The sequence below is a fragment of the Martes martes genome (genome assembly GCF_963455335.1).
Source record: "Martes martes genome assembly, chromosome: 11".
NCBI classification, from domain to species: Eukaryota; Metazoa; Chordata; class Mammalia; order Carnivora; family Mustelidae; genus Martes; species Martes martes.
The window spans coordinates 63998188-64020405 of record NC_137899.1 but is presented as its reverse complement, the minus strand read 5'-3'; the positions used below and the strand labels follow the sequence as shown (position 1 = coordinate 64020405).

The 22218-nt window shown below is 43.2% G+C and overlaps 1 protein-coding gene across 4 annotated transcripts in view; it reads left to right on the top strand.

Moving 5' to 3' along the window:
- Positions 1–2826: 2826 nt before the first annotated feature.
- The window catches only part of PDE1C (phosphodiesterase 1C), a gene marked incomplete at its 3' end in the record, with an annotated part of 305371 nt that continues 285979 nt past the window's right edge, over positions 2827–22218 (top strand). Inside the window, exons 1-2 of one of the 4 annotated variants that reach the window (XM_080819135.1) lie at positions 2827–3250; positions 3903–4005. In XM_080819135.1, coding sequence (XP_080675261.1) covers positions 3905–4005 — 101 coding nt within the window. In that variant the 5' untranslated portion in view covers positions 2827–3250; positions 3903–3904. Of the gene's footprint in view, positions 3251–3275; positions 4006–22218 lie in introns of those variants that run through there. The other 3 variants (XM_080819136.1, XM_080819134.1, XM_080819137.1) reach the window with 3 other exon arrangements.

Sequence of the window (22218 nt, the reverse complement as noted above, 5' to 3'; positions counted from 1 at the left end):
AATGATAAAAAGAATAAAATCTGAGTAACATAATAACATGATGCATCTAATAGTACTAATACTTTATTGGCAGGGAGAAGACAGATTTTTCCTAATGTGGTTTAGAAACAACCCTGTATTAGGAGCAAGAAATCCTAAGATAGTTTACGGTACTTTGGCTTCAGTTTTCTCATCTGAGAAGTGGGAGTATTCGTCACACAGAGATGGGATATAGAGAAGGCAGAGGTGGACTCTGTCCCTGAGAACTACGCATTTCTTCCCTGCCCCATTCAACCAGAGCAGCTCTTTCTTTAATTTTTCAACATGAATTAGCATTGGAGTCCCTTATAAAATGTTATTCTAAATAAAATATTCTGTCACTTAAAAATTTTGGAAACTTCTAAACTGTATTATCTTTAAGGTCTCTCTGGCTCCAAAAACTATGTGTCTCGAAAATAAAGAACAGTGATGTATCCTTACTAACTTTCTGATGCATGTTCTGAGGCAGTTTTAAAAAATGAAACAAAATTACTTTTTAGAAACTTATTTTTAAAAAAGATTTTGTTTATTTGACGGAGAGAGACACAGTGAGAGAGGGAGCACAAGCAGGGGGAGTGGGAAAGGGAAAACCAGCCTTCCTTCAGAGCAGGGAGCCCAAGGCGAGGCTTGATCCCAGGACCCTGGTGTGGGGCTCCATCCCAGGACCCTAGGATCATGACCTGAGCTGAAGGCAGCTGCTTCATGACTGAGCCACCTAGGTGCCCCACTTTTTAGAAACTTTTTTTAAATAATATTTTTTGTCTTCCCTCTCTGATTGGTTTAATTGCAGTGAAAGGCTTTTCCTTTTCTTTTTCGTCCAAAATTTGCTCTTCTCTGACTTAATCCAAATCACACATCTGAAGAAAAGGTGATAGGTATGGTGGAGGACAGGAAGACAAATGTGCTTTATTATTCCCTTGCATCCTTTCATCCCAGGCCAGTCCTTGGAGACTCCATACCATAATTAAAGTATGTTTTCAGCGACATGCATCTCCCTTTTCAGCAGTTCCTTACCCCCCCAACCCCGTTCTTTCCAGATGACCTTGTAGAATCATAAAGGTGGAGCAGATGTAAAAAAGTCTTTATACCTAAATTCTTCACTTGAACCATGTGGAAAATGGGACCCTGTGAAGGGGACAGATTTGTACTGGATAGGGTAATGAGCCATAACTCAAACACGGTCTTTTCCAGGTCAGTTCGTTTTCTAGTAGGTCTGGAAAACCTCCTGTGCTTTAGCTCTCTTATTGTAAAATAGGGATGATAAGAATAGTATTTGCCTATTAGAGTTGTTGCTAGTATTATGTGAGCATAGAACCTTAGAGCAGTGCTTGGACCATAGATAGTTTTGGATACCTGTTTGCTGTTACTGTCATTACTACACTTCCATATTCTGACAGCAGGCTGCCCAAGGTGCACAAAGATGGTAACCTCATTTGGAACCATGCTGCCTCCCATCTTGCATCCCCAAAACAAGTCATTAAAATATGTCTTTTTTTTTTTTTTAACATCTAGTTTTAGCAGGTTACTGCTCCCTGCTGGGTGACATTGGGTAGGTATTTGGTTCTTTTCAGATAAATGAATTTCATGTTAACACGTTGGCTGCTTAATGCTATCTTTGTCTCGTGGTAATGTGTTAACTCAGTGATAATATATGTGCTTCCAGAAAATCAAGGACTGACTTTCATGAGGTGACTTCAGATTGTGTGGTAGGTGAGTGTGTAAGCTATTTTCAATCAAATGGGTAGTCATCTCACCTTGAGGAAGGCACTTTCTTCCACTGGAATGAATGGGGGTGGTCATGCCATTCCTATCACTCTCACCTCTTAATTTCTGGAAAATAAATGCCAAATACCAAATGGGTGAGCATTTAGGATTTAGACAGTATCATTGTATTCCTTTATCAAGGTCGTATGAATGTAACTTTACTGGAACAATGAAGAAAAACTAGCCGTTATCTTTATCACTATCTTACTTTTGAGAAGCAGGTATATAACTGATGGCTAGCCAGAGGATTCTGGGAGTGTGACTGAAAGAATCTGCCAGGGAGGGAAATATGGTGAAGGGGCAAGCTGCACCCAGAATCTCAGGAGCCCTGGGTCCCAGCTTTGAAATAGCCCTGGGAGGTGGTAGTGGCTTCATCTAGATGGGAGTTTGGCTGCAATCAGCTTGAGCCAGGATCTTTTCTTTATCGTCTTTGGTCTCTCTCTCTCTCTTTTTTTTCTTTCTTTTCAGTGTAACAGAATTCATTGTTTATGCACCACACCCAGTGCTCCATGCAATACGTGCTCTCTATAATACCCATCACCTGGCTCCCCCGACCTCCCACACCCCCCTTCAAAACCCTCAGATTGTTTTTCAGAGTCCATAGTCTCTCATGGTTCATCTGCCCTTCCAATTTCCCTCAACTCCCTTCTCTCCATGTCCCCATGTCCTCCATGTTATTTGTTATGCTCCACAAATATAAGTGGTCTCTCTCTTTAATACCCCCTCTTTCCTCCCTTCCCAACTCCATATCTGTTCCCATTCTTCCAGAGCACAGTGCTTTATTGACACTGTGAATGACCTAAGGGAACACAGTGAGTTGCCACTTTGTGGAGCTGAAACTCTTTGCCAGTCTCAACGCCTGCCCAACCATTGCGCCCCTGCAGGGACCTCTTGAGGAATATGTGGCATTAATCGGTGGAACCTCCTACCTCCTCAGTGTTGATTTATATTTTCCTTCCCGGCACTCCCCCCCGTACCCCTCCCCCCACCCCATCATGGGTCGGGGAGGCGGGGAGGGATGGACAAATGAAGGCTCTCATTAGTGAGAACATATCAGGACTTTTTGAGTGTGATGTGTGATTACTTTAATCCCTACCAATTGCTTTAATATTTCAAAATGGACCCGGGTCTCCGGCGGGCCTGTAGGTGAGCCGCACCTGAGAGCTGCCGGCGCGAACTCCGCGGAAGCTCGCCGCGCAGTTCTGCCCGCAGCCTTCTGGGGAGCCGCAGCCTTCGGTTCCCCGGGACAGAGCGCGGGGCACCTCGGGCGTCGCTTTGTGCGCGCCGGGGCGGTGCGTGGCGCGCGCGGGGCTCCCGGTCCGAGGCCCGAGCGTGTGCCCCGCGGACGGCGCTTCCCCGCGCGCCCCTCCCTCCGTGCCCGCGGGTGTCAGACCAGACGCCAGCCCCGGCGCGCTGACAGACGACTTTTCTCAGTTGTCAGTTTTCTCGCTTGTCAGCAGAGCTGCTGGTAAGTGAAAGAAAACAAGAGACGGGGCGCGAACGCGGCGAGGCTGGGCAGAGAAGGTGGGACCGGAGGAGGGAAGCCGCGGGCCGCCCGCGGCTGGGGGCGGGGGGCGCGGGCCAGTGGGGTGCGCTGCCTCCAGGTCGGACCACCCCGCCCGCACCAGCTCCCCCTTGGCGCTTCCCTTTCCCTCTCTCCCCGCTTTCCCTTCTCTCCCTTCAGTCTCCCCCTCCCTACCCGGTCTCCCTTTCTCCCCCAAATCCATCAGCTGCTACACTGATCGTTTCTGTGGCTTTGTCTTAAAAAAAAAAAAAAAAAAAAAAAAAAGAAAGGAAGAAAGAAAGAAAGAAAGAAAAAAATCCGAGTAGGTCCGAGGTGCTTTCTCTTGGAGCAGGAGCACAATCCCTGTTCCTGGGGATTAGCTCGGGACCATGGCTGGTTCCTGCAGCTGCCTCCGGGAGGCACCTGGGCTGGGGGTCGCCCGTGCTGCGAGCCCGCAGTAAGTCCGGGTTTGGGGGCACAGAAAGTGACAGGCACACAGAAAGTGACAGGCAAAGGCGCGCGGCGCCGGGCTGGGGCTGGAGGGCCGGACCCGCGAGGAGGCGGGGAGAGGGCCAGCCCAAACTCTCACAGCCTCACTCCCAGTGATAACCTGCAGCTATGGAGTCGCCAACCAAGGAGATTGAAGAATTTGAGAGCAACTCTCTGAAGTACCTGCAACCCGAACAGATCGAGAAAATCTGGCTTCGGCTCCGAGGGCTGTAAGTAAATCTATTTACTTCTCTTGCCCCGTTTCTCTCTGCAATTGGTATTTTACGACCCTGCTACAGCCATGACTGCTCACCCCCTTCCTGCAGGTCCCTTTAAATACAGCCCTGGACGTTCCACAACTGCTTCTCTGTTAATTACAGTCACTGCTACCCCCCCCCCCCCCAAGAGACTTTGTTTTGTTTTGTTTTGTTTTGAGTATTTTAGAATGCCTTGCTATTTCCAAAGCATACTTTCTTTGGGGGAAGGGGAAATGTCCTTAGATTTCAGTTGTAGTTAGCTCAATGTCCACGGAGATGTTTCTCATCTTTTTATCCAAGCAGGAAAGTCTGGGGGCACTCAGGCCACAGACTGTTAACCAAAGGAAGATACTCTCTGCAAAATGCTTGCAAACATTTTGGCAGGTGGTCCAAGAACTTACCAACAGTTCAAATTCAACATTCATTCTGGCTGCTAAATTTTCCTCTTCCTTGCCCCCGTCTAGTTCAACTTCTGATATTTTCTTAGGATTCTTTCTATTGGGAAAATAATTACTAGAAGGTAAGGCTGTTTTTGGAGAAAGTGGGGGGTCAGAACAAATATTGGAGTTTCCTAGCAATATTGGAATAGTGAAATAGCACATTTGCTTTCAGTACAGTGGCCAGAATTCTAGTTGGACTGATGGACAGAGCTCTCTGAATTTCATTCACTTCATTGGTTCTGTCTGGTTTTGGGTGCTCAGGAGAGGTGTCCTGAAAATACATGGTATTTTCTGTGAAAAGATTTCATAAACAATGAACAGCTGGTCACCCCGGTCAGGAAGCTATAGTGATAGCTGTGCATTTACAGCTTGCCCCTCTGTTGACCATGCAGATCCCCAAAACACCTTTCATAACTACCAGATACTCATTTCATGAGACATTTGGCATCAAATATCTAGTGCAGTTAAAACAACAACAACAACAACAACAACAACAACAACAACAACAGTTTTTCTTCAAGTATATTCTCCATTCTCTTTCGTATGGACAGGGATGGGAATACGAGCTCCCTGGCAGTTCGTTTTGCAGTAGTTAGTATATTTGAAAGCGCGCATGCGCGCACGCACACATACACACAACCTGAAACAAAATAAAAAAGGCGCTGATACAAGTTAGCTTCATCCTAGAGGAGACCACATCCCAACCGGGATGTTCAGAGTTTCTAAAGGGAAGCGATAGGCGTATATGTTTTTTTAAGGCATGCATGTTTTCAGTGGCACATTGAAAGCGCCATTTATAAAAGCCCTTCCATCAGTAATCCAAGTGAGTTTCATTTTCACCGATCTACACAGGAAACCATGCCAAATAAGATGATTTTTTGGGTTGTCTGGCTGCTGCAGACAGAGGTGGTACTTGGAGATCTTGTCTTTTTGGTTAGCAGGCTGTCCCGACCATTGAGGTGCATTCGGTGTTTATAATAAGCACATGTCGTATGTATGAACATTACAACTGATCATATTGGGGTGCACACAGAAAATTGTCGTGTCTGCAAAGTCTGGGTCCAAGGTAGGCAACATCAAAGTGCTGCCAGGGGGATCCCCTAAAATCTCAGCTGGAGGGACTTGTCCACACACACTCAGGAGCTGCTTCTCTCTGGCTGCTTTATAACTACAACTGACCCCATGGAGCTGCTCAGGCTAGAGGAGAGTGTTTGAGTAAATCAGACAGGCTGAGCATGTGTGTGAAAAAGCATTTAGTGCTTATAACACGCTGTCTTATCGCTTTCTGGTTCCTATCTTTTAGGCTTCTCTCCCCAAGGTGTTGGGGTGTCACATAACCACATTTTTGTTCTCTCGTCTCTTCCATCTACTCAGCATCCTGTGCCTTTGAACATAAAAGGTGTGGGTTGGTTCTTCTCCAAGTGCGTGTTTTTGAATTCCTCTCTTTACCCTTCCTACTGAAATGCCCTGCCTAAAAGCAATCTGAGGAGATCTGTTGCTCCACTTTCTATTTTGAAAAGGACATGTTACTATCGTTATTGTGACACACACACACACACACACACATACACACACACATATATGTCTTTTTTTTTTTTTTTAACTACTGTTAATGGTTCTTACTTCCACTGGGAAAAAAAAAAAAAAAACAACCCAAACAGTAGTGCTATCATAAGTTGCTAAAGACTCTGGAAACCAAAGGCATGCTTATTTATACCGTTTGGAATAACACTCTTGCAGTTCAAAAAATAGAAACTCATAGGAGGTGGAAGGGTATGTTTCTGTTTGTCCACACAACAGATTGTTGGTAAGAGAGAGGAAACAGCCCTTACAACATTTTAGAAAGACCAAATAGCCACAATTGGATTTTCACTATTACCTTGACTCCCTTATAGAAGGGGCTTTGTAGGCAAACACAGATAGTCAAGAATTTGGTTCAGTTTGTTTGAGAGCCATCTAAGTTCAGGACTTGATCATCTCATACCTGGACGGTTCAGTGGCATCAGTCTTCTTGTCAGTATCTTCTGTATTCAGTCTACTGTTGAATTTTTTCATCTCCTCTGTTAGAATGTAAGTTCCTTGAGGATGGATACCTTGTATGTCTTACTGCTATACCTCCAGGGCATAGAGCAGGGTCTGGCACATAGTAGGTGTTCAATTAATAGATGATGACGGAAACATAAAGAACCACATATGAACTTTTTAATAGTAAAAAGGAGGATAAATATATAATGGGGTCAGCTTAGAGGCCACATGACCTATCAACACGGTATTGCATGTAGATGGGAGGCAGGTTTTGTTAACATCATTACCCAGGTTGGGCACAGAAATCTAAACTGAAGTAGGAACAGGGTAAGATGTGGGAAAGCCACAACCCAGGGCTGAATCCCACTCTTTGGTTTACCTAGGTTCTCTTTTTCCCTCCCCATATCCTCTCCTCTTTTGTGTACTGGCCAGGAGTGGTCCTTCCCAGCAGAAAGAGGATTGTTATTGCTGTTCTTATCTGCCAAGAATCCACAGTGTAGGAGAATATAGAGGATGCTCCTTTATGCGTTACAACCTCCACCCATCCCCCTTTCATGCTTTGTTTCCTTTAAAAAAAAAAAAAAAGATTGTATTTAGTTAAGAGAGACAGAGAGAGAGAAATTCTGAGAGCGTGAGTGGGGGAGGTGGGAGAAGGCCGAGGGAGAAGGAGAAGCAAACTTACAGCTGAGCATCAAGCCCAGTGGGATCCCCTGGGATCATGACCTAGTTCAAAGCAGATGTTTGACCAACTGAACCACCCAGGCGCCCCCCCCAATGCTTTGTTTCTTTTCTCTTACACATCTCACCACCTGAAAGCTGTGTATTTTATTTACTTATTATGTAAATGTATTTTACATGTGTATTTATTTTATTTACTTATTATGTACTTTATTTACTTATTGTGTTTATTGTCTGTCTCCTCCAACTGAAATATAAACTTCATGAGGACATAGCTTTTTGGACTGTTTTGATCACTGGTGTATCCCTGCACCTACAGTACTATCTGGTATATAGTACATTCTCAATACATATTTGAAACCTAGAGCTTGTTCACATATTTCTCTGGGAAAAAATTGGGAAAAACTCTTAATCTAGCCTTGTAACAACATCAAGATGCTAATAGCACATCGACTATCAGAAATGTGAATTTTAAGCACTGTCTACCCCTCTTGAGATTGCAAAACCCTTGCAAGCCTTGATGCTTACTATAATGATGACTCTTATCTCCCTTGAGCAAGGCACTGAACACCTGTGAATGGAAGCTGACTATGATTCGAGGCTGGTGGTGTTTCTGTCTCCCTCTGCAGCCCTGCCACCATCTCATACCCATGTTCCTCCAAGCCAGGGGGAAACAAATACTACACACCCAAGCTTTTTAATGATCTCTGCCAAAGGGATGATGTCCGCTTATGTTTCTGGGAGGAGCTTCTTCCCCCACCCCCCCATTTCCGTTTCAGTAGACCTCCGTTGTCCCCCAGTACCATTGTTATACCTCTTTCCTCTGTAGAGACGGTGGAATCTGTAAGAACCCTTCCCAGTGGCTATTTTGTCAGGGAATCTTCCAATCAGGGAAAATATGACAAGGGTGGCCCTTTATTCCTCTGGTGATATTGGGGAACCTCAGGACTACATAGGTTTGAGTCATGACTAGCACCTTGGGTCCTGATCAAGAGTTTTCCTATTGCCAGCCTATTCTATGATGACAAAAAATGTTTCTATACTTTTTTTTTTTAATTGAGAGCAAGCCAATAGGTTTCACTGACTCCTTGGCATTTATTATCACAGTTGTAGTTAAGCCATCATGTATTTATTTTACCCAACTCTAAGTAGTCAGTATAATTAATTTTATGCTTATGTGACACTATGAAGATGATTTCTTTTGCGTTATCTGAAACAATATTATGATATAAAGGGAGGTAAATGCCTATTAAGGTAACAGACCAGAACTATTGATTTTATGTATTCAGTGAGCTTTTTGACTCCCTAGTATGGTAATGGGCCCTAACTCCCTCTACTCCCTGGCTTAGGGATGAGCTCAACATCCAGGACTGGCCAGTCTTAGGATTTCACCTTAGTGGCAACAGTGGTAGGTGTCAGGTGGGGCAGGGAAGCCAAGCAGAAGTGGTAGGGTCCTTCATTAAAACTGCTCTCTTGGCTGTTGGGGAGGGCTGCTTTCCCTTCTTCTGGGTTTTCCTGGTGGCTGCCACTGGGTCCACTTCCTACTTCATGGAGAAGACCTTTCTGTGATAGGGGACAGGAGAACCAACACTCAGAGAAAATTAGAGGGGAGAACATGGAGTGGAAAGCCCTGGTCTGCTCCCAGAGGCCCCAGTTCCTACGCCTGTTTCTCAGATTCTGGGCTCTCCCAGCTACAGGACCAATCGGGCTGTTTCTGCTTGGGTTGCTTGGAGTTTGATTTGTCTTAAAAAGTCTTCACTAATACCCCATTGAAGCACAGAGAGCTTAAGTGACTCTTCCAAAGATGTGAGGAAAAGCCATAGGCAAAGAAGCCTGCATCTTTGCTTTCATATTTCTTATTTAATTAAGCCCTCTTATGCTGTACTTTCTCTGTACTCATCAGAAATTTTTAAAAGTGCCGTCAATGTTCAGGCAACATTAGTTTACTCAATTAACATTTATTGAGTGTCTATTATGTGCCAGGCACTTTGATAAGCTCTGGGTGTGCAAAAGCAGATAAGATACCCGCCCTTCGGCCCTTGCCAAACTAGCAGGAGAGACTGAAAGGAAAACTGGAAGTGCTGACTATAGTTACAGAGGAGCGCACGGGGGGCTCCTCCACCTGGGATGCTGGGAGAAGGTGCTGCAGGCTAGCAGTGAGCTGCAGATTTATTCTAGCAGATTCCTTAGAGTCACAAGGAAGAAACTTGCACAGATCCTTTTCATTCATATCAGCCTTCTGCAAAGATGCGAAGAAGTCTTTTCAAAGGTTCGAGGAAAACAAGGAATCCTCTAGTCAGCCCAGAATAAACCAGCCCAGAATTCTGAGCTGATTTTATGGAAAATGAGAAAAGCTGCTTCTACTTCCTAGGGATATAGCCTGAGTCCTAGTGCCCTTGTCTATGCTCATTTCTCACTGATAATTCCTAAAAGAGGAGGGTGTGGTTGGGTCCATGTGCTGTCCTCTAACATTGAGTTCCTGGATAGAAATCTCTCAACTCTCAAAAGGAGTTGGCCCCCAAATTGGTCCCTGGTCCCTCAGGGACCTCACAGGGTTACCTTCCCCTACAAATCAATTCTCAAGAACCTTAGTTACTTTCCTTGAAAGGTAGCTATGTGATATCCTCTTGCAGCATATCAAGTACAATATGGAGGGATAGATAAAAGCTAATGAATGGAGGTAACAGAGTGTGCAAAGTACAGAGGCACGGGAGATATTAGCACATCAAGGAGGAGTGAGAGATAATGTTGGACAGGAAGGCATGGGCCAGGTAGTGATACATGGAATTTTGAAAAATTTGCTTTTTGTTTTATTCAAAACTATACATGCTTATAACTTAAGGAGGTAAGTACTTTAACACGTTTTCCTACGTTACACATACATAGAAGTATGTCCCACTCTCCACTTATCTTGCAGAATCTTTTTTATTTTGATACATGTAATTTTAAGGAGTTTACATTTTATCCCTTACCTTATAAGGAACTGTTAAAAGACTTTAAGCTGGAGAATAAAGATTGAGACTTGAATTTTAGGATGGACTATTCTGGAAGAAATGTGGAGGGCAGACTGGTGATGGAATCTGAGGTCTGGAGAGCAGTTGGAGAGGATTCTTGAATTTAGGGTAGTGCCACTTAGTTTTGGAGCAGAGAGAGAGAGAGAGAAGGAGAAGTTGGCTTCCAAGTTTGTTTTGGCTTGGATGTCTTGGTGAGTTTGTTGCCATTTGCCTTGTTGGGGCCATGGAGAGAAGAACAGGCTTGGATAAAGCAGGGTGATGAACTTGGGTTTGGACATGTTGAAATGGAGTTGCCTCTGGGAGATCCATGTAGCTATTGGTGATAGCAGTCTGGAACTGTGGAAAGACCTTTGGCCTGGAGCAGGGGGCCTGAGAGTCATGGTCCTGAGGTAAAGCCTGGCGAATAGATGGCCTAGGGAAGAAGGGCTTCACCTGACTCTCACTAATAAAGCAATGTCAAAAGAATAACCTAAAAAACTCTTTATGTCCACCAGATTACATATTTTAGTATATTAATGGGTCCTTCCACTCTCTCATTTAATTGAAAATGTCAAGTGGCTGAGCATATTTTTGTAGAACTCCTATTATATACCAGATACTAGGAGCTTCAGAAGAGATGTAGAAATATCAGGAGTAAAGCCCTGATCTCAGGAAATTTAGAGTCTAGTTAAGGAGACAAGATAATTCTTTATACATGTGAGAAGTTAAAAAAAACAATAGAAGTATGCACAGTAACTAATTGCTTATTAAGTGATATTGACACAGGGTCCTAGGGTTCTGAGAAGGAAGACATTCATGTGTGAGGAATTGTTTTTGTCTTTCTTTTCCTACTAAAGATCAAGTAAGTCTCATCTGAATACTTTCTTAATGTGTATTAAAGGGAAAAAGAGGTGAATAGAAAAAGGATAAGTAGGTTCTTACACTTAGAATGACATTTTCTGAAACTTGAATACTAATGCAGTATATTAGCACATGCTCGCTTGCTTAACATAATTTGGTTGTGCTGACTTATTAACTAATTACAACTCAATATTTATCACTTAAGTATTTATTATTTTGGCCAAGCTTTATAGCCTCTGTTGGCTGGGAAGCAGCCATAAGCAGAGAGATTTCTGCATTTCTAGCTTGATTTTTCTATCTTTAATTTTCTTTGGCTCATAGAAGATGGCTTGATTCCAGTTTTCCCATATGGGGGGAAAGTGCTCACCTGACCTAACTCATGGCTTTTCAATAAAAGACTAAGAAAAATAATTGTTGAACATGAGGCCCATAAGGTAGTCTGTAACGGCTTTAAGAATGGCCATCCAGCAGTTTCTCATCGGTAATAAAGCATGAATTCTACAACAAACAAAATACTCTATTCCTAGAGAAAGTGTACTGAGTCCATGTAAAGCTTTGGTATTCTTCAGACTGACTGGAGTGTACTCCTTTGACAGCTCTTACTAAACAAAATAAACGAGCCTTCATGAGTGTATGAACACCCTAGATGTTTTTAGGTTGTGAAATAATGAAAGGCTTAAGAGAATAATTCAATCAAGAAGACATAATTTATAATTATAGGTAACAAATTTTATTTATATATTTGAATAAATACACATACATCTATATGCAGGAAAGTCATCCATCACTCATTCACTAAGCAAACACTTTTCCTGGCACTTACCATACACTAGAGAGTGGAAAGCAAGATAAAGTCTCCTTCTCTTTAGGGAACATTCAGTCTACTGGTGGAAGCAAATATTAAACATGTAATTCCACAAGTAATTATTTACATTGATGAGTGCCACAAAGAACTATAGGGCACTGTGGAAACATGTGAGGGGCTGAAACCTGGTCCAAGAATCAAGGAAGGCTTCTCTGAGGGAGATTTAAGCTGAGCTATGAAGAACAAGTAGGTATTAGTTAAGTAAAGAGGTGAAGGAGAGTATTCTAAGCTATTCAAAGCCTAGGAAAACAGCATGTGCAAAGAGCCAATTGAACATAGAAGCTCTGAAAAAAAACAGGAGGGCCAAGTAGCTGTAGCCAAGACTCTATGGAGGTAGGAGGCTCAAGACATAGCTAGAGAGGGATCAGATCTTGCATTTTATTTTATTTTATTTTACTTATTTAATTTTTCTTTAGCCAAGGCAACAGGAGAGATGATTTATTATATACATGTTACATTCAGCCACATATGAAAACAGAGTTAGTCCCAAAAGCCACAGGTCCAGGGCAAAGGACCAAAAGGAATTGTTTTGGTATGAGCAAGGTGGGTCTCTCAAGGTGGTAAATGTGATCAGATGGTGATGGATATTCTTGATCCATTGAATCAAACTCTAGAAAGTAGGCACACAGTCCAACAATTGGTATTAGTATCTCTGGCCTCTGGCTTTCCTTATCTCACTCCTTCTGGCTTCCATGGGTGCATAAGCTAGCAGTTTGCTTGGACCTCTGCCTCATTTTCTTCTTTGATGCTTTAGCCTGCGCATTGGCTTCGTCCTCTACTTCGCTCTCATGGTATGGCAATTTCCAAGAAGAGGTGCTAAGACCAAGAGGCTTCTTTTTTTAGACCAGGGGGTTTTAGCAATGGGAAGCCATTGTAGGTCTGTAGGGATGGATTTGAGAGATTTTCAGAGATAGACTCAACAGGACTTGGATGTGGAAAATGAGGAAAAATGTGGAATCTAGGATGACTCCCAGGCTTTTTGCTTCATTTCCAGATGCTGTTTACTTAGATCAGGACCACTCAGGGGGAGCAAGATTGCAGGTTTTGTTGTGCATGGGAGCAGAATGAATGGAGATTAGAGGTGATGAGTTCAGTTTTGGACATATTGAATATGAGGGACCTATAAGGTGTCCTTGAGGAGATATTGGGAAGGTATGAGCAGTTGGATAAGTGGGTCTGGAGATGAAAGTTCTGGATTGGAGGTATAATGGATAGCCCAACAAAGTAAGAAGAAAAAAAAATTGTATATTTGTATATACACATAGGCATACACACATAAAAGAACACAGTTTAGTGTGACACCCTAAATGGTCTGACAGAAGGTGCCAGAAGACTGTAAATTTATATATATTTTCTCATTGGTGTACGGGCCTACTTAGCAAGAGTGAACCATTTTGTTGTTTATGCAGTAAACTTAGATTGACCATGTTCCCCCCCCCCCCAGGAACTTACTTAGAAACAAGTCTGGGAAACCAGTAAAATATGACTGACCAGCCCCTGATAATAGAGCCCATATACCAGGATATGTCAGGTCAGGGGGAGGTAACAGAGCCCAGAATACAAGGATGAGTCAAGCCAGGTGGAAACATCCAAACAGGAAAGCACCTCCCTAACCACCCAAGAATGTGGGCCCTGCCTTTTGGGCACCAGTTCTGACCAGAGTGATAGGCTAGTTCAAATAGCTACTATAGGGTGAATTGTAATTCAGTTGGCCACCTGTGTGTGGCCAGGCTCAACCACATGGCCTTTACTCTATAAAAGTTAGTCTGTGAGGCTGGGAGTGGTCGCCTCTTTGCAAGAGACCGCCCTGGCCGGTCAGTTTGATTCTCGATGCTTGGCGCAAAATAAAGCTTTGCTTAACCTTCGCTTTGTATCAGTCTCGCTCCTTTGATTATGGACCCAACAATTGGCATTTTTTTTTTTTTTAATCCAGCATATGGGAAAGGCCAGCTAGCCATTGGTGTACATAGCTTTGCTTGGAATCCTTACGTTGACTACTTGGTGCTATGCTCACCATAACATAGATTTGGAGTAGAGACAGAAACCTGGAGGGTAGGAAGTATCATTCCCAGAATTCTAAGGGAAGAAAGAGACCATGACCGAAGAAGCCAAATGGAATCCAGCCCCCATTACAGACCTTCTGGGAAAACAGGGCATGAGCGAGGCAGTGAGACCCAAAGTGTGGAGCCCAGCTACCACCATACAGCCTGTTGAAGGTTGGCTGGGTGAGGGTTCTCTGGACTCTGCAAGAGGCCATCCTTTGTCTAGGCTTGCCCAGTGCTACCCTGTGGGGACAGTGCTGTCCCAGAGGAGGCCTGTGATGGACACACCAGGTCTCTGTCTTTTAGGGCAGTACAGGTCCTGTTGTGGTTCTCACCCTCCATACTACATGTGCCTTGTTCATGGCCCTTTCTCTGCTCTTTAAGGGCTTCCCCAAACGGCGCTCTCTCCCTTCACTTTCATTCTCTTCCAGAAGGACTCAATATTGGAAGATTCCGCTGAAGCTTTCCCTTCCCTTGAGGCCACCAGAAGAGTGAAAACTTAAACAATCGACGTAAGAATGCGTTGAATATTTTGGCTGAAAGTCACTATTGGACATCCAAAGAACATTAAGTTCTGTTTATCCAGATTCCAAACAACCAAAATGCTGAAATAACCAAGACTTTTCCTGTACTCTAGAGACACTCTGAGTAAATCCAGTAGTGAAAGATTAGTTTTTGAAAGCTACTTCCATGTGTGTTTTAGGAATAGTTCAAATTCAGACTAATATCTGACCCTTTTTCCCTCTACCTCTCTGACTCTTGTCTAAGGATGACTCTGCCAGGTCTTATAATACCTTTAAATTACCTCCCCCGAAGTATTTTATACTTAGTATACTAGTCCAGGTGGTTGCTATTTGGAAATCCCTGCTGCTAACTATGAGGAACCATAAACACTTTCAAGAAGAGAGTCCTGTGTTGCTTATTTGTGAAACAAAAGGATTAATTACCGTAAATTGAAGCCCCATAAATATTGCTTGGAATTGTCATTCTTTCTATAAAACTATGGTCTGAAATTAGTCATTGTTAAAGAAGAAATGAAGGAATTGTTCAACGTACCCATTTCTGGGAGTCTTTGGATAGTTGCAGTAAAGGTTATCCTCAAGGAGAATTTGGTTCCAATGTTCAACTCATTTCCATTGGTAGTAGAAGCTCGAAATGGTCCCTGTGAGCGCACCTGCCACTTAATTTTTTTTCCCTTTTTTTTCTGTATTTTGGATATTGGCCTCATTTCTACCACATTTAAATTGTTGAAATTTACAGAGCCTGTGTCCAGAGAAGAGCCTTATGTGTATGATGTTACTGGGAGAGAAGGTTTTAGAGGAAATAGGAAAGACCTCTGCTCCCCAGGAGCTGGTATATTGACTTAAATTCCCCTGCTTTCTGGCAGAAGGAGGTTTTGATAAGAGCTGGGAGGAAGGGTCTAAGAGAGCAGGGAGGGAAGGAATACTACTGGAGTAGATGGGAAGGGCTTGGAAAAATTAGCTCAGTCACTGAAGTTAAACTTGGCAGAAGATAGTTTTTGTTCTGGCTAAATACGTATGGGGAAGAACAAAATAGGGAGCTGAAGCAACCCCCTGGAGAATTCAAGTTAAAAATTCTACCCTTCCCCTAATTACAGGGATAGATCTATAAAGAGTAATATGTTGTCTTAATCCTTTGGATTTATCCCCACTTAGGCAGTGTTGCACAGATATTAAGAAATATTTTTGTTTTCAGCCTTTCTCATTGATGTTTATTTAAACGGGAGCCAGGCGCCCAGGAAAGCGGTCACAAAAACCTCTTCCAGTCCCACCCACGCAGTTTTCTTATACTTATAACACAGCAAGTGGTTGTAAATGCGTGAACAGAGGGATAAATAATTTATGCAAAAAAGTACTACCTGGGGGGAGCGCCTGGGTGGCTCAGTGGTTAAGCCTCTGCCTTTGGCTCAGGTCATGATCTCAGGGTCCTGGGATCAAGCCCACATGGGGCTCTCTGCTTGGTGAGGAGCCTGCCTTCTATCTCTCTCTCTGCCTGCTGCTCTGCCTACTTGTGATCTCTATCTCTCTGTCAAATAAATAAATAAAATCTTAAAAAAAAAAAAAAAAAGCACTACCTGGACTTCTACAAGCATGACATTTACTTTCTATTTTCTTTCTTGAAAAACCCTTTTCCATATTTTGTTGCTGGTGCCAGTAATTAGCTCATTGCCTCGCTTAAAGCAAGATGGAAATAATGCTTGGTCTGCTCAAAAAGCCTTGCTTTCCAGAGGAAGATTTCAGCTTTCTTTGGGGAGGGGTCCCATTTGGGGAGCTGTTGGATGGTAATTTGAGTGCTGGAATTTTAAACCCAGGCCCAGGAGAGAAGCAGGCATGCACAAGAGATTTGGATTTCTGTGTCTGGCCAGCTGTCTAGGCAGACAAGGGGGCTGGGGAGGGAGAACAAAGAAGAAGCAGGGCTTCGGGAATGTGGGAGCATGAGGCATAGTGTGGATTGGCTGTGTGAATTGGTGCTGTTCCAGGTGGGGCTTCCTGTGGGGTTGTTCAGTTTGGATTAATCTTTCTCAAAGATTTCTCCTCTTTCCAGTGTCCAGCCAGCAGTAGATAGAAACATACTTGTTTCCAGGAGTGAGTTAAGAATTGATGGTCTTATTCACAGCTCTGTTTCAGATTAGCATTCTCTCATTCTTCAGGTTCACCACCCTTACCCCCAAACCTCACTTCTTCACTTGAATTTGATCTCATCACTTTGGGTTAAACATATTGCAGTTTTGTACTTTGGGAGTTGCTGACCCTGAGTAATGATTTTCCTTTACTAAGAAGGCTAAATGAAAGGGTGTGAGTCTGTGGGACAATTATCCCTAATAAAAAAGTGAGCAGAAAGATTTTCTAGAAGATTTATAGAAAAACAACCCTTTCCTAATTATTGGGTTATTCTAGGTGAAAGTGAGTTTATGTTACTATTTTTTATTTTTTGTATTTCCTTAGATCTTCAGCCAAGCAGGAAAATAGAATCATTGCCTACATGTATTTTCACTCTGTAGTTTATCAGTTAAGAAATATCTGAACTGGTAAGGGAAAAAAATCCCTCACTTTCTCTAATATCATCTCCCCTTCCCCAATACTCTACAAGGAAGTGCCAGGCAACTGCAATTTATATACACTTTCTTATTGGCATTTACTTATTCAAAATGAGAAGTGCCATCAAACAATCAATATACACATAGCTTTGCAAACCTCGGTTTTAATGTATGCATCATGGAAATGAAATCACTGGTAGGAATAAGAAGATACATACAAGGACCTTCCATTCTCAGCAACATGTAGAGGAGGTCTACAAATGATTTAAGGCATGTTTAGTAGAAGTTTCCAGATATCCAGTTCTGTTCAGTCTGCCCCCCATATGCCAGTGAAAAACAAAACCAGAGGATCAGATGATCATTCAGATCCTTGCTCACTTCATGGGTATTTGTGACATTTTATCTTTGTCCGCTTTCCCACAGGGAGTTAATTGCACGTGACCTGAACTCCTGAGAACATTAGTGAACTGAGTCTTGCTGTGCACTTTGTTTTTTCTGAGCCTGTCCCCCAGTCTCCACCCCCTTGAGGGAACTGAAGGCTGAGAACCAAGATTCCCAATGCTGTCTGTGCATTGGAGTGGTAGTGACCTTGGTAGGGTAGGATGGAGACAGGATCTGACGGGATCTGGACCAGAATGAGTCATCCTTGCCTGGAAGCGCGGGAGAACACCGAAGGCAGAGCTTGAGTTCCCACTGTGCATGTTCAGTTGTTGTAAATTCAACTTCCCATACCAGAAAACCTTCTTGTGCCCAACTGGGAGGTATCTTGCTGTCAACTTTGAAACTCAGCACAAGTTTTATTTTTTTAAAGCCAGCTTGTTTGAATATTAAGCCTATTTATAAACCTCATTATTGCAGCACCCATATGGCTCTTACTCAAAGATACTCACTCCGAAAAAGTGAAAGACTGCCAGCCAGCCTCTTCATAATTTAACATCAGTGCTTAATCAACTCTCACTTATCCAGGCTATCAGGAATGATTCCCAAATCATCTGTTTGACTTTGGAGTATGTGAAACTTAACATTGTTTGATTGTGGGCATGCCCAGTACGTTGGGAATGCCTAGCCATCAAAAAGCGAATAAAGCCCCTCAGAAACATCCTCTCTCCCACCTCATTGTTTTTTGGTGCTGTTCCCTGCAGTCTGTGCTCTGCCCCCAGGCAGGTCCAGGTTTACAGTGGACAGAATCACCCCTTTTACACTTGCTTTGTTTCATCCTTTCTCTCCCTGGCTGAAGCCAGGAGAGGTAAAATGAAACTCAGGGTCTAAAAACCTCTGCTAGATGACACAGCTATGGAGAGCTTTGGGGAACCTTTTTAAATATGGGTGGGGGAGTTAGTGGTCTTTGCTCTTTGATGATACTCCTGACTCAGTTTTCACTTCTTCAGATGTGATCAGCTGGATGTAAATGGACTGAAGCCTTTGGGGGAGATTTCCAGCTCCTCACTTCCCATTCTGTACACAGACACACAGACATACACACAGTCACACACACACACACACACACACACACACACACACACACACACACACACGCACATGCACACGCACACACTATTTGATAGTTCTTGGACAATCTATGGTTTCATAGAAACATTCCAGGCTTAAACAGACCCTGATTTTCAGTGAAGACCAGGAATCTTCTAATTTGTCTAAGGGGTAAGTGGATATGGGTCAGTCAGTGCTGGTTATAGTACATCATGTCTCTGCATTGACTTTCAACTTCTGGAGGGTGCGTAGGGATGCTTTGTAAGCAACTCACTGGGCTTCAGTTTTTAGGGAATTGGTGATAAAAAGAATCCTTATCAAATGATAACTTTAGATATTTCTAAGGATTGTTATGGTGTCCAGTTCATAAATACCCAGTTTTACTTTTTTTCTTCCTACCTTCTCAGCAATGGCCCTACTTCAACATTGGAGGGAAGTGTGTAATTCTGCTAGGTTAACTGAGACCACAGAGAGAGTAGGTGGCAAGGTGTATAACCTACAGGGCTTGGGGGGAAAGCTGGACAGAGTTTCAGCTACTCCCCCTCTTAGCAAGACTCAGAATAGCACCTGCTTCCTCTCTGGTTCAGGTGTTCTTAAGGAGAATTGCAAGTATTTAATTTTTTTTTTTAACCTTTAGAAAGCAATCTGCAACTTTTTTTCATTACTTCTTTAATGAATGAAAGCCTTTTTATTTCCAAACAGAATTTGGAAACCTATTGAATTGAAATACCATTATTTTTGCAGTACCGTTATTAATACAGTAGCTGACCCTCAAACACTTCCTTGGTACCCAGCACTGTGCTAAAGGCTCTTCATTGTTCTTAACACTTGATTCTCACATCACCTTGTGAAGACATTGTTATTATTGCCCAGCTTTTACAGATAAGGAGACTGGTGGTTGGGAACCTGATGTCAGTTGCTTAAGGTCACATTGCTTATTGGGTGGAGTAAGTTGGAGATGGCTTTGAGCTCAGGCAAGGGATCTCAAGCATTGCGTTGTAATGTCTCTCAGAAGAGTGAGGAGGGTGGAACCTGTTCTGGGAAGTTTGCAAAGCACTACTCTAGACCTTCATGGATGCGGTTTCCTTGGCCCGGCCTTGTGGAGATGACCCACCTTCTGCCTGAGCGTGAAGCCCTGCTGTCTCCATCTCCCACATGGCCGGCTTTGCCAGATCCTAGAGCATGACAGCTCCCGGTCATTCTCTACTTTTTACAGCAGCTCAGCCAAGCTATGTGAGTCTTGAGATTTGTGATCTGTTGTTTCAGGTTCCAAAAAATTGTAAATATGAAGTAAGTTTGAAAAACCAAAACAGAACATTTAAAAACATTCCTTTTGTCTTTCAGGTTATGAATCAGGAATAAATTCTTTCAAAGTTCTTAAAAACAAAAGGCCAAAAATAAACTGGGTTCTTCTCCAATTCATTTCCTGCATTTGGAAGGAAAGGACCCAGTTTGTTTTATTGTTGTTGGTTTTGTTTGTTTTTGTCTAGTGTCTAAGTTCCCTTTTGGCACCCTTTGACTTCTTTGCATACTTTTCTTGATTTTCTTTGAAGACTTCAGAGTTTGCTTTCTTTCTCAACCAGCTGAAGGTTCTGTATCCTTAGGCAAGTTACTTAACCTCTCTGAGCCTCATTTCCATCAAGTGTAAGGTCAGGTAGACCTCCCAGGGTCTGTAGGTGTCAAAGTGAGTGAATTTGTATAATAGGCATGGAACTGAGGAGATGTTCCACAACTGTGAAGCCTCCAGTCTCCTCTCATTGTGTTTCTCCTGTGTGCAGAGAACTATGGCTATGGTAGGCGTCCTCGCTGCTCATTGTAAATCATTGCTACACAGAAGGAAAATGAGTGGGAAGAAAGCATTTTTTTGATCAGCTTCTTGACAAATCCACTTATTCATTCCCTGCTAATATACTGAGCAGCTGCCATTTGTCCATCGCCGTTGTGAGGAAGGAGAGAAACACCAGCAGGTAGTGGACAGACCATCATCGCCATCAGTGTGACAGATCATAACTACCTGGAGTGACAAGTGCAGTGACGAGGGTGAGCTCTGGCCAACATGGGGCATACAGAAGGGGCACTATTCAGTTTGGGAGACTGTAGAAGGTTTTCAGGAGGAAGTAATGTGTTGGCTGAGAGCTGAAGGATAAGTAGGGCTCATTCAGTCCTCACTGATCCTGCCCAGTCCAATGATCTGTGAGTTGGATATTGAGTAGGATAATTTCCAAAGAAGTATATTTTCTCTTGTACTTTAAGTGCCGACTTTCAACTCCAGTAGAAGATGACACTGTTTGGATTGGGTCTATCTTGGTTTGGAAGTGTCCAAATGGGACAAGATGGGAAGAGAGCTCTTCAGGACGATGAAGCCAAAGATGGGTTTAGGAAGGTGGGGAGTGAGTACCAAGAAGGTGGATAGTACTGAAAATCAAGTTTTTGCTCTTTCTTTGAGTCTACCAAATGCACAGCCAGCATTTGATAAGTGCGAGGGGCAGCTATAAATGATTTATTTATTTTGCCAGGAGACACGTTGTGTGCCACCCATGTGCCATTTGATATGTAAGCCCTTGGAGTAGATACACAGATCCATGTGACAGGACCCCTGGCCTGAAGAAGCTCAAAATAAGGGGTAAAGGGACCTAAAATTTTCAGAATGCCTACATGGCAGGCATGTACTTGGCAAATTCAAAACACTGTGTCCTCTGAGATCATTCTTTCTATTTTACAGATGTGGGTACTAAAGCTTAATTTAGCAGAGAATGTGCCTGAGTCTCACAGCTGGGGGTGCAGGGGTGTGTAGTTGGGTTTTGAACCAAGTCTGTTATATCCCAAAGCCCTATTGTCTTTCCACATAATAGGAGATGAGACAAGGCAATGCAAAAGGTAACCCCTTCTCTCATCTTTTTTAAAAAAAAAGTATACATTGTATTACTTTTCCTACCTTTGTGCTCAGCACTTTTTAGCCTTATGGCCTGTTATCTCCTTCTATATCTGTCTGGGCTGGGCTGGTTTGAGGCCACTAGACATACCCTCCTTTCCTGTTTGCCTCATACTTAACGCATTTCTCCTTCTGAAATCCCAGCCATCAACCAGGACTACCTCTTCCACAAAGCTTTCCGAGCCGCCCCCCCCCCCCTTGTATTTGTTGTTATTATAACATAACACTTTTTAGGTACATATTTTAACTTCCATTTTTAGAATAACGATTCTTTCAGAGAGTGAATTTCAACAGTGCTATTATGAGGATTAGTGATCTATGAAGTGCTTGTTACTTGTAGGTGCTGAAAATGGAAGCTCTTCTTATTTTTGTCCATCTTTGATTATCTCAGTGCTCCCAGCAGTGGCTTTGTATGGTTCTTGGCAAATGCTGGGAGAGTTCTGTGGAAGCCAACAACAAAGGTTGTCTTCTTCTGACCTTTGAAGATACCCTCTGTTGATAGAATTAGTTGGGCTTCTGGTTCGAAGCCAGGGGCCTCCATCTGGCCTGACTGCCCTCTTGTCTTTGGTCTTTGCACACTCTCAATGGGTTATTTTTTTGATCTTGCCCTAAGAGACTCCTTAGCCCAGTTTAGTAGACAGCAGTCTTAACAAGGGCAAAGGGCACAGGCAACACCCATAACACACTGTGCTCTGTGCCTGTGGATCAATCCTCTGCCCTTGGCTACTGCCTAACAAGTGATCTGTTCCTGCTGATGGGGTCCAGACACAGTCTTTAGAGGGGGCACGAGACACTGTCTTAGGC